The 13,009-nt window shown below is 43.0% G+C and overlaps 1 protein-coding gene across 3 annotated transcripts in view; it reads left to right on the top strand.

The window, feature by feature from the left end:
* The first annotated feature begins 1,927 nt into the window (after window positions 1-1,927).
* GIPC2 (GIPC PDZ domain containing family member 2) overlaps window positions 1,928-13,009 on the top strand; it is an 86,222-nt gene continuing 75,140 nt past the window's right edge. The window contains exon 1 of one of the 3 annotated variants that reach the window (XM_042952316.1): window positions 1,928-2,483. In XM_042952316.1, coding sequence (XP_042808250.1) covers window positions 2,244-2,483 — 240 coding nt within the window. In that variant the 5' untranslated portion in view covers window positions 1,928-2,243. Of the gene's footprint in view, window positions 2,484-2,589; window positions 2,668-13,009 lie in introns of those variants that run through there. The other 2 variants (XM_042952315.1, XM_042952317.1) reach the window with 2 other exon arrangements.

Here is a 13,009-nt window from a genome sequence, read left to right on the forward strand (position 1 = left end):
ACAAACACTGCCCCTTCCAATCAGTATTTTTGGATAAATACCTAGTAGTGCAATTGCTGGGTCATAGGGTAGTTCTATTTTTAACTTTTTGAGAAAACTCCATACTGTTTTCCAGAGTGGCTGCACCAGTTGGCACTCCCACCAACAGTGTAAGAGGGTTCCCCTTTGTCTCTTCCTACTTTAATCAAACTTTAGTGAGCTTTTTATTCACACAATATATTGTGAAGCTAACTAGCTTTCGCTTGATGGGAATGCGTCATTTACACATTAGGTTTTCTCTACTCTTTTCTCAGCACCATACAAAGTAATAGTATTTGGTGCAATAGCAATCATAAACACAAAGGCAAATTCAAGCCCTGGGATCCTGAAGTAGTATTCCATTTTCAGAGAGTATGAACCGGAATATTTTTATATTAAGTTTTAAAGTCCACATGAACTGGAATATGTTTACACTAATTTTAAGTCATAGAACATGAAAACAAAAATATTAAAATTATCCTAAAGAATAGATACCCTCCCTATTCTAGGACATCTGCTCTGCTAACCTTAATTTGGGAAACATGGATTTTTCAGGACTGAATTGATGTGAGGAGGGAGGGAACCAGAAAAAGGTTGGTGTAATGACTCAAAGATGTCTGGTTTGGGTTACTAAGTACATTATCCTATTTTCTGAAATCAAGAGTTCAAAAAAAAGATGCTTTGAGTGAAAAGGATTAGTTTGTACAATCTCACTTTGAGTTTTCTGCAGTACTCTCCCCTTGCGGTAGTATGAGCTGCAGATATGAATTTGGAAGTCAATAACATCTACTGAAACCAAGGGAATAGGTGTGGTCATTAGGGAGAGCATGCAGAGTAAGAGAAGGTGGCTAAGGAAAAATAATAGCCTTTAAGAAAACAGTTCCTGGAAAGTAACAGTTAGAAAAAGGGATAGAGGTAAGTTAAAACAGAAGCATGTTTTAAGACTGGAATGGTTGAGGCTGTCAGATGCTCTAAAAGGTCTTAGTAAGATAAAGACTGAAAAGAGTTAATCATACCTGATGATTAAGAAGCTGATCATAGTACAAGCAATTTCAGTGGAGTGTGGGGCCAAAGTCTGATCACAACAAGTCTAAGAGCAAAGGGGGAAGTGAGGAAGAGCAGCCTAGAAGTCAAGATTGTTTTTGCTTTGTTGTGAAGATGTAGCTAGAGGGAAGTGCAAAGGTGGGACTTGAAAACAGTGTAAAAGATTTGGGCTTCTGACCACCAGTGAGTGGCACCAGATGGGGAGGGAAAGGACAAGAGCCAACAGGTAGCTTAACAATAGAGATCTTAAGAATCCTTGAATCACTATATTGTACACCAGAAACTAACAACACTGAACCTTAATTATACTAGAGTTGACAAAAAAAAAAAAAAAAAAAAAAAAAAAAAAAAATAGAGATGTTAGAAGAGAGAAGTGCAAGGGTCAAATAAAAAGAGATTTCTTCGGAGTTTGGAGACCAGAGGTGCGTGAAGTTACACAGAGGGGTGGGGAATTGAGGTGGCTCACACACTGCACAGAATGGCTCCAGTTTTTCTCTGCAGAGTAAGAGGCAGGGTGCTCTGCACAGACCCAGAAGCAGGAGTGGAGCACATGACTTGGGAAGAGCGCTGAACCTTTGGGAGAGAAAACTGCCAGAGGGGGTGGGGGTGGGGGTGGATAAAAAGGGTTACTGAGAGGCGCCGAGGCCCGGCTGAGAGCGTTTGACTATGAATTTAATGCGGCACCAATCTCAAAACTTTCCCTTCCAACTCGGCCCTGCAGGGTGTGAGGCTCAGAGAAGGCCGATGAAAGCTGACTTCTACCTAATTCCCTATCCCCAATGGCCCAATCCTGTGTGAGGTCCTACCAGAAAGGCCAGCGTGTTTGCATTCTAAGATGTGTTCTGTAGCTTCAGCATCCCAAGGCTTTTACGGAAATCTTGGCATTTTTTAAAAGGCGGGGAGAGAAGCCGGTAGATGAGAATCGGGAACGGGCCCAACTTTTCCTGTCTCCAGATCCCCGCGTTGGGAGGGCAGGTGGCCGCTGCGGCCCAGGTGCCTCTCCTCGCGAGGAAGGAGGGGGCCGCTGACCCGGCGCGGCCAGGCGGAAGCACCTCTGCCATTGGCCCAGCGGCGACTTTTACCTGCGCGGAGCCCCGTGGCCTGAGCTCAAAGTCCGCGGCATCCGGCCGGGGAGGCGGCGGTTGGCAGTGCAGGTGGGCTCCCACCCTTGGCTAGGCAAGATGCCCCTGGGGCTGCGGAGAAAGATGAAAACCAAGTCCAAGGAGACCGCCCGGCTGGTGAAGGGCGAGCAGGCGGGCGCGAGCGGCGGCAGCCTCCCGGACCCCCCGGTTCCGACACACAAGCTGGTTTTCCACACGCAGCTGGCGCACGGCAGCGCCACGGGCCGAGTGGACAATTTCTCCAGCATCCAGGAGCTCTACGCCAAGATTGCGGCAGTGTTCGAGATTTCGGCGTCGGAGGTAAGGACCAGGTGCTCCGGCTCAGCTTGGCGCGCGCGCGCGCTCCCGCGCGCCCCCAGCGTCTCCCACGTGCCGCACCGGCTTAAATTGGCTCCGGCTGGCGGGGCGCCGGGGTGTTGAGCCCAGAATGGAGTCCACCTGCAGCGCTGGTGGGGCACTGAGAGGGCCTCGCGGGAGGGGACAGGTAAGTCCCAGCCCCGAGAAGGTCACATTCCCCAGGCCCCTGGCTTTTGGGAAACCGGGGGCGACCTTTCTTCCTCATGTAAGTGAATATGCTTTACTTGTCCCGGAGTTAGCCGTTCGGGGCGTGAGCGCCTCCCCAGAGTGGAGTTCCGGCTGGACAAGTTGACACCCTCGACTGCATCTGGACTTTACTCTCCTTCCTATGCAGTCGGGAGAGGGTCACGCTGAGGATCTCCCAGATTGAGGAGTGGAGAGATAAGTACCTTCCAGGTGATAGCAAACCAGAGGTCCCCTTAGCCCCACAGGTGTCGGCACCAAATACCAGAATCCCTTTGGTGGCGTCCCCAAGGAATTTGTTAAACCAAGGGTGGATAACTAGAGAGTATTATAGCTAACTACTTGGGACTAGTTAACACAACTTTCAGAGGGAAAATCAGCTCAAAATTTTGCACCATATTTTTGAAAAGGGACTGCAATTTGCTTTAATTAGAATGGCTGCCTGCGTGCCTGGAACTGGAGTTGGCCGTGGGCGTGATTCAGAAAGCACTAGTTTATGGGGCTACTTTATGCTTCCTCCCGCGAAGTGCAAATGTAAGTCAGCGCAAAAAAATATTTTGTCCGCATTTCGAGGAAGAGCATGAGATGTTGCCCTGGACCCCAGGGAGCTGCCTTTGAATGGCACAGAGGTGCATTTGGATTTCTGTTGTTTAATGTTGTTTATCAGACCTGTTCAAGTAAAATTGAGGTCACGGCAAACTTCCAAGGGGAGATGAAAGGGCGCTTGAAGTGTAACCTTTTGTTCTTTCAGGTTTCCCAGGAGCCGAGGGGCAAATCACAAACCCATTTTGTGAATTATTTATATTGATTTAGAATAGTAACAATATTTTAAGGATATTTCAATTTCAAAAAGCTCTTTCACAAGAACAAAGTCCTTTAGGAGAGGCAGGTGGCACAGGTAGTTCATTGGGTAGCCAAGGACAGGATTTGGAGACCCATAAGCCTGGATGTGAGTCCAGGTTCTACTAGTTACTGGCTGTGTGGCTTCGAACAAGTTTAATTTCCCTCCCTTTCAGCCATCTATAAAACAGATGAGAACAGGAATGTCTGGCTGGCTCAGTTGGTTGAGCAGGTGACTCTTGATCTCTGGATTAGGAGTTCAAATCCCACACTGGGTGTGGAGATAGCTTAAAAGTAAAATCTTAAAAATCAGATAACATCTACCTTGAAGTGTTGTAAAGACTGGGGTTTGGGGTCATCTGAGTGGCTCAACTGGTTAAGCGCTGGACTCTTGATTTTGGCTCAGGTAATGATCTGGGGTCATGAGATCGAGTTCCGTGTTGGGCTCTGCACTGGCATCACGGAGCCTGCTTGGGATTCTCCGTCTCCTGTCTCCCTCTCTCTTTGCCTCTCCCTATTCATGCACACGTTCTCTCTCTCAAAAATAACCTTAAAAAGATGGAGTTCCTATATAATAAACTTATCAGACTGCATGGTACATAGTCTATGCTTAACAAATTGTAACTAATATTACTAATACCTAACAGGTGAGGAGCTAAGTACAAAGTGATTGGGTCTTTGCAAGGTCACATAACTAACAAGAAAAAAAATCTGGGATGTTACTTAAACTTGGATCTTCTGGTTTCTAAGCTAAGTAAGCTTGTTAGCATATTTAACTGACAACTTTAAATGTCTCTCCTGTATCCAGGAACTCTAGATTTAGTTGCTTTGCATTAATAGTCTTCCTTATCAATATTGAGAGCTCAAGATGCATGACTTTATTTAATCCACTTAATTCCTGAAAAATATTACTATCATCACTGCTTCAGAGAAGAAACAGGTGTTTAGGTTCTCAAACTTTTCAAAATTACACGAAGTAGCGGAGCCTGGGTTTACACCCAGGTGTATGTGTGTGTCTCCTGACTCCAAATTCCACGAACCTCTATTGCTGTATTGCTTCCCAAGTTTTCCAGGGTGTCTGACAGTTTGGCAGTCATTTTCAGTGTTTTCAGTTTCAAATGCACTGAATTAGATAAAATTCCAAGATAATCTAAACCTGCTATATCAAAGTTGATTTATTTTTTCTAATTCCAAATATGTTACTTTATGTATACAGCCAACATTAATGTGAGTTTTCCATTTGGATTAAGAATAGTTAAGTATATCCAGGATAAAATACTGGTCATCATAGTATAGTATATCCTAAATATCTCCATAGTTAATTTTGAAACAAGTAATTTATTAAAATGCACTATGGTGAGCTCCCCATTTCCCATCTCCTTTCCCCCTGCCCTCAAGGGGGAAATCATAGTATAAACTTTTGAGTGGTCAGGAGGCACAAAACAAAAAATTTCCCCCTTTTTTCCAACGATTGTTAACTCTGAAGTCCTGCCTTTTTCCTAGAGAGGTGGCTATAAGGTTATAAATAGCACTGTATAAAAAGTTGAACCTTCTTTAAGGAGGGAGAAAAGGAAGGACTTGGCCTGACCTGATTTCAGGTGTGGCAGATTTACTGGGAGTTCATAACATGCCCATGGCTGTGCTAGGCATGCAAGTCTACAGTGTGGTCATTCCATGCTCACCATAGCAATGGCGTAAGGGTTCTTTTCATAGTTAAGTTAAATGAGGCTTTGAGAGGTTAAGTAGCTTGCCCAGAGTCACTGAGCTGGTATTGGGCAGAACCAGGATTTGAATGCAGGTTTCCTGGTTCCAAGACCATTACATGGCAGCTATGAGGATCTTGGTAACTGCATTCAAATTCCAAATACAAACCCAGAAGAACTTATTTTAAAGCCTCAGACTTACCCACAAAAATATTGTCTCAAAAAAAAAAGTGCTGGGGGCGCCTGGGTGGCTCAGTCGGTTAAGCGGCCGACTTCAGCTCAGGTCATGATCTCGCGGTCCGTGAGTTTGAGCCCCGAGTCAGGCTCTGTGCTGACAGCTCAGAGCCTGGAGCCTGTTTCGGATTCTGTGTCTCCCTCTCTCTCTGCCCCTCCCCCGTTCACGCTCTGTCTCTCGCTGTCTCAAAAATAAATAAATGTTAAAAAAAAAAAAAAAAATTAAAAAAAAAATGCTGTTGTGAAACTAATTTGGATTTCACCTATTTCAAGGTCTCTGAAGGAGGAAGCTAAGGAAATTATGAATCTAAGCTATGAATCACTTGTAGGCTGCAGTCTGTGATCATTACCTTGAAACAGATGGCCAATTATGCAGAAATCCCTTTCAGCTGATATTTTTTTCTAAACAACTAAACGAGCAATTCAATAAAAAGAGAAAAGTAAATCTTGCCTAAAAGAGCAGTTCACTTCTGTAAATGCAGGGATACTTTTACAAAAGGTTTAATACCATCTTTTAAAATATTCAGGTTATATAAAGGAGTTGATCATTAAACTCCTGAGCTTTAGTCATAAAATTTGTTGAAGGGGCATTTTGAATATTTGACCACTGTGATTGTTTGACAATAGTTTGTTCCATGACCTGTTTTCTTAATTCTCTATTATGTGGAAAGATTGGAGAAAGGTAATCTGAACAAGCATTTAGAGAAATCAGTTTTGTAGTTAGATACCTTACATTTCCAGAAACTGAAACCTTAGTTTCCTTACAAATCTCAGAAATCATTTCCTTTGATTTGGTTATATTTGTACATATATATGTTACTAAATCATTGAATGAATGGGTCAAGCAAATCTAACTTCTCAATTATGTAAAGCCAGTAAAGCAGTATTCTTGGGAAGATCAGATTTTAGTTTCAAGAATTGTGATTTTAATTTCAAGCTATTTTTTTTATAAACCTGCAATTCTGTTATTCCTCTCAACAAAGCAAACCTTACCTTTCACCTGTCCCATCTCATCCGTTACCCCATTTCTCTTCTATAGTAAATCTCAAAAGTTGCCTCCCGTGAGGCACATTCTGTATCACTTCTATCTGTTCAAAACTCTGATAGCTCCCCATCTCACTTTCAGCAAAAGTCGAAACCTTATGGGCTACGGGCCCTGATATCTCTCTAATATCATTGTTCCTTCTGCTCCAGCCAATCTGGCTTCCTAGCTGTTCCTTGAACTCTGGAGCCTTAGGGCTGTTGTCTTTACCAGAACCTCTTTTTGCAGAATGTTGTTCCTCTTAGTCTGGTCAAATGTCACCTTATCAGTGAGCCTGGTACTGATCATCCCATTTAAAATGACAGCATCCCTGTTCCTTTCCTCACTTAATTTTCCCTGATACTAACATCCTATGTATATTGAACTTACTTGTCTTTTTCCTCTCCTATGTAGAATATAAGCTCCACAAAGGCAAGGATTTTGTCTATTTACAGACCTAGCCCCAAAGGGCCTATAGTTGTATCCAAAACAGAGCTCAAATATTCATTGAATAATGAATCCTCACAGTACTTAAAATCCTGTAGCTTTAGTATGAAGCTTTAGTACCAGTTATAATACTGATATCTTCTATAGATGTTAATTTTTTCATATTGCAGTGTGAAGAAAGACTAGTTTATTGATTTGTGTGTGTGTGTGACACAGAGAGAGAGAGAGAGAGAGAGAGAGAGAGAGAATGAATACAAGTGGAGGAGGGGCAGAGAGTGGGAGACTCAGAATCTGAAGCAGGCTCCAGGCTCTGAACTGTCAGCAGAGAGCCTGATGAGGGGCTCAAACCGACGAACCGTGAGATCCTGACCTGGGCCGAAGTTGGACACTTAACTGACTGAGCCACCCAGCGCCCCAAGAAAGACTAGCTTTTGATGGAGGTAGGAGTGAGGAGCATCCCTCATATCTTGAAGGTGGAGGGGAGTAAGAGGGCAAAGTATGGAAACTGGGAAGCTAAGATTTATTTTTATCTAATTCTTGCATCTCTAAAAATTCCAGAAATTATGAAGTTGGAGACTTTGTTTACAAGCAGAATTGCTTCCTAGCTGAGTTAGTGAAGCTGCCTTGTGAAGCTTCCCAGAAACTGCTTTTTTTCAACTTGCTGGCATCAGCACTGAGCTCTTGTGAAAGTCAATATTCTGTATTTATGTGGCACATCTGGAGAACATGAACTGCACTGCAGACTTTATAATTTCCCAGCAATGCAGATAACTGGCAAGTGGAACCATGTCTTTTTTATTTATTTTAATATGAAATTTATTGTCAAACTGGTTTCTATACAACACCCAGTGCTCATCCCAACATGGAACCATGTCTTTCTGTTTCATGAATGGGAAATCCAGGAAGACGAAAGCAAAATGGGGTTCACTGACTGACTTACAGTCCCTGCTAGGAACCACAATACAAAATGAAGGAACTAGGAATTCAGTGTGAATTTTACCATTGAGCTATGAGGACTCTGAAGCCAGTCCAACAGATCTAAATAGGAGTGTAAGAGTGAGAAAAGCAGTCCCTGCTGTCTGGGAGCTGGCCTGACTCTCACAGGTAGGCCTTGGTGTTCTCCTGTCGGGCATAAATGATTTCCTAGAACATCAAATTTGGATAAGACCATTCTGTGACTTATGGGTCAAGTAAAAAATAAGACCACTCTGGGGGCACCTGCCTGATTGGCTTAGTTGGTAGAGCATGTGACTTGATCTCGGGGGTTATAAGTTTAAGCCCTATGTTGCATGTAGAGATTACTTAAAAAACAAAAACAAACACTACTTAAAAGACTGCTCTCTAATCATAAGACTACTCTGTCATCATACCTGGACAGAAAACAAAACATGAACATTTTTCAAACCACAAAAATCACCAGGTATCCTACTGCCCCCCCCCCCCCCCCCACCAGGTGACTGATCTAAATGATTGCTGCTCCTTTAATAATCCTACTTTAGCTTTGATAACTTCTCCCACCTTAGTGATAGGTTTACTAAAATAGTCCTAGAATTGCCCTACTTCTTGGTGGCACCCTATCTAGAGCAGACTCCTGTTTCCTTGGAGCTGCTCGCAAATCATCTAACAGGAGTCCAGATCCTTTCTAGCATCTTCTTACTCAGACCCCTCCATGGTGCCTCAAGGCATGCTGTGTCCCTTGATGCCAAGAACAATAAACTAGAGGTGAAAAATGCTGGTGGTCTTTGGTTGGAGGGTATTGACATTTGTTACTGCTAGATTATTACAATGCTGAGGCTAAAGAGGCACCCTGAAAATGATTTTCCTGATCCTGCCCATCTTCTATTTTAGTATTTTGATGGTCTGATCATACCTATTAGAAACCTTCAGCGCTCCCAGTTACTTCCTGCCTTATTCCTCGCTGGCTGCTATAACCATATCACCGTGTAGCTTTTAAACAATGTAAATCTCTTGCTCACAGTTCTAAAAGCTGGTGCATGAGCACCTTATGGTGAGGGTCCCTTTTTTAGTTCATTGCTGGCACCTCCTTACTGTGTCCTCCCATGGTGGGAGGAGCTGGTAGTCTCTCTGGAACTTCGGATAAGGCACTAATCCTAATCATAAGGTCTACCCTCAAGGCTTAAGTAACTTCCAAAGGCCCTACTGCTAATGCCATCCCCTTTGGGGAGTCACCATTTGAATTTTGGAGGGAGAACACAAATACCCCACCAGCTAAACAATGTCTCCATTCCGGCCTCCCTCTTAAGTCTTGTCCTGTGCTTCCTGCTCCAATCTCTTCTAACCATCCCCTCTATATTCCAGAATACTTAACTGTTCATTTCTCTGTGCTTTTTCTTGTGCTGTTCTCATTTCTGATCACTCCCATTCACCTCTCCGATCTCAACTGTGACCTCCTCCAAGAAGCCTTCCTTGTGAATTTGTCAGTCTAGATTAGGTATAATACCCACTATTGCATGATTTTAACATCACGTTGACACATTGAATTGAATTTAGTTACTCCTGTCTTCCAGGGCAGCAGTGGTGGGGAGGTGGGAGGAGGGGCTGGGACTTTTTTTTTTTTTTTTTTAAATATTGTCCTTAGGATAGCTAGATAGTTTAGCTGCTCCATGAAAGTCTGATAAGTAAATGGTAGATACAGTAGGCGCTGAAGATGTAGATGATGAGACTACAAACATCCTTGAAGCTGTATGGATTTTGTTATGTGAGCAGTGAAAAGAACTCAAATGTTTTTCAGCAGAGGAATGATCTTTGACTTGTGTTTTATAAAGTAGAAACCCAATTTACCATTCATTTGCTATGTTTTCCTTATACATATTTTGTAAGTTGAATATGATGGTATTTTCTGGAATTGCATAGTACCGTCTGATAAGTTCTAAATATATTACAATCAATATATATGCTTACTATCCCTCATGAACATCAGCTTCATTTATTTATTTTTACAAAAAACTCAAAAGACTTTGAGAAGTGGGAGAATCTAATCAGCTGCCTTATAGACCTCATTGCTGTCAGGAGGGTTAGAAATGAATAAAACTGTTGATTTCTGTGCTGGAAATCCCCTGAGGGTGGCATGTGGATAATCCTAAAGTCTGAATCCCTGGGCAGTGGCCAATCACACTCCTCCCCTGCCACTTCAGAGGCTAACGGCTGGTCTGTTTGCCTTCCCTCACTCCTTCCCACCACTCCAACCATCCTGAGTAGACATGAAAGGCTCTTGCAGATAGCAGGAGATGGAGACACTTGGATTATCTTAGGCAACTTGCATGTGTGGGTTTGTTTATATGAGGATGTATAGGGAGGTAAAGAAGCTCAGGATAGCCTCTGCAGCTGGACATTCAGGTTCCATGGACAACTGTACAATCATTCATGCTGTCCAGGTGAAAGCAGTAGCTTTAGACTTGGAGAACCAAGAACAAGTCTGTCCTTGACCTTCCATTTCAATCAATCAATCTCTTCCTCCCTCCACCCCCGCTTTCTTGTCTTGACTGGTTAATGCCTTTCAGCCTTTTGATTTCTGTGCCTTTAAGGTTCTTATTGCCTCATCTCTGTCTTGTTTTGTTACCTGTCTACTTTCTGTGCCCCATTCTGTCTCAAAATTGACTTCCCTGAGAGTGAGTCTCTGTGTTGGCAAGTCTGGGTACAGAACAGGTGGGACAGGACCCATGAACCTGTGGATCAGGGGCTCTCTCTGGTCCAGCCTGTAGGGCATGTGTACAAAGGCAGGTGAACAGTGGTTAAGGAGTCCCAGTGGAGAGCATTGTGGGCATGATAGGTATTTTGAAGACTTCCTTAATTAAGGGAATGGTAGATCTCTTCCATGGCCTGTCCAAAATGTGAGAATATTTTCAGTTCCCTATGACTTTTATGCATTGTTCTTCCCTTTCCCTGGGAATCTTTCCCCTTGTCTTTCTCTATTAACTGTGTTAATAGATGAATTGAAGCATATTAAAAATCCTAAGAGTTTACTTGAGCAAAATCGACTGGAATTGAGCAGTGCCAAAACAGAAGTGATTAGGAGTGTTCTACACTCCTAGGAGTGTAGGGAGTGAGGGGCAGGGTTTGTTTTTTTTTTAATTTTTTTTAATGTTTTTTATTTATTTTTGGGACAGAGAGAGACAGAGCATGAACGGGGGAGGGGCAGAGAGAGAGGGAGACACAGAATCCGAAACAGGCTCCAGGCTCTGAGCCATCAGCCCAGAGCCCGATGCGGGGCTCGAACTTACGAACTGTGAGATCATGACCTGAGCCGAAGTCGGACGCTTAACCGACTGAGCCACCCAGGCGCCCCAAGGGGCAGGGTTTTTACAGAAGAGATGTGGAAGCAAAGCACAATTCTTTTGCATTGTTTAGGAAAGCCTGGTTGGTGGTTTGTGATTGGTTGTCTCTAGGTTTTGTATTCTTGAGGCATTTGCAGGTGTAGATTTTGGTTTGCTTACATAGGCTGCCGAGGTATTAGAACAACCTCAGTCTAAAAGCTTCCTTGTTTAATTAATTAAAGCACTTTTACTTAGAAGTCCATACCCAGAGCTCCCCCTCCCTCCCCCCCCATCCCCATGCCCACCTCAAGGTTCCTTGCCTCTTTTCTTAGCTTCCATAAATCTTACAAACTAAATAACTTGATTTACTGCCTGTCTTTGCCATAAATTTGAGAACTGCTCTAGGCAGGGACTAGCAGTTAGTATGCAGTAATTTTTTTCATTTTTAACTTTTTATTATGGAATATTTAAATACATGTGGAAGAAAATAGTATAATACCTCCCAGGTGTCCAGCTTCAACAATTATCAACACTTGCCAATATTTAAAAAAGCATTTTTTTAATGTTTGTTTTTGAGAGAGAGAATACGAGTGAGTTAGGGGCAGATAGGGAGGGAGACACAGAATCCGAAGCAGGCTCCAGGCTCTGAGTCGTCGGCACAGAGCGCGACGTGGTGCTCGAACTCACTGAGCCGTGAGGTCATGACCCGAGCCGAAGCCGGACGCTCAACCAACTGAGCCACCCGGGTTCCAATATTTTTTAAATCCCATTTAAGAATTTTTAAATATAGAGGCTCCTGGGTGGCTCAGTGGGTTAAGAGTCTGACTTAAGCTCCCAAGCAAGCTTCATGCTGCCAGATGCAGAGCCCAACATGGGGCTCGAACTCCTGAACAGTGAGATCATGACCTGAGCTGAAACCATGAGTTGGTCACTTAACCGACTGAGCCGCTTGGGCACCCCTTAGGTGGATACTTCTTGAGTCAGTGACCAACACCAGCCAGACTGGGCATTTGTTGGCCTATTCTGAGCTTTTATAAAGTGTTTTTTTTTTTTTTTAACCATTCATATTTCTTGCATTTTAAGAAAAAGGGACCTTTTTCTTAAGCTTTGCTAGCATAAGCATGTATATACTTTTTTCTGGATAACCCTCTGTGAGGTTTTCCTGCTTAATTCCTCTGTGCCTATCCTTAAACTCTGCCCCCACCCCCGCCTTGCCCCTGTCTAGAAGCATTGAATGACAATATAGCTCAGTGTTTGGGAGTGCCACTTCTTTGAGACTTTGGGCAAGTTAGTGGCTGCTCGGTTTCTGTTCACCTGTAAAATAGTGTTGCTAGGAGCTACCATAAAAGACTTAAGTATAAATGAAATAATTTATGTAAACATCTAGGTCAATGCCAGGTATTAAATGTTTTATAATTCTGGAGTTGGGTGAGACTTATTATAATCCAACTTTTTAACTTGTTTACCCACCAAATAAACCTGTGCCTGATTACTTTTAACCAATTTTTGCTGAAGGAGTCCATTTATCTGAGTGCTCACTATGAGTCCAGTATTGTATTTGATGTTGGGAACATAAAGGTAAAAAATATTTAGCCCCTTCCTCCAGTTCAATTCGAAGATTAGAAACTTAGTTTCTGGTTAAGCTAGAATTTCCTTAAAATGTGTTCCAAGGAATACTAATCTCTTGAAATACTATTATAGAAAGGGTCTTCAGTTGTCGGATAACTTTGGAGGAGATGTGTTTTGTATGCTCATAATTATATATTA

The sequence above is a fragment of the Panthera leo genome, chromosome C1, assembly GCF_018350215.1.
Source record: "Panthera leo isolate Ple1 chromosome C1, P.leo_Ple1_pat1.1, whole genome shotgun sequence".
Classification (NCBI taxonomy): domain Eukaryota; kingdom Metazoa; phylum Chordata; class Mammalia; order Carnivora; family Felidae; genus Panthera; species Panthera leo.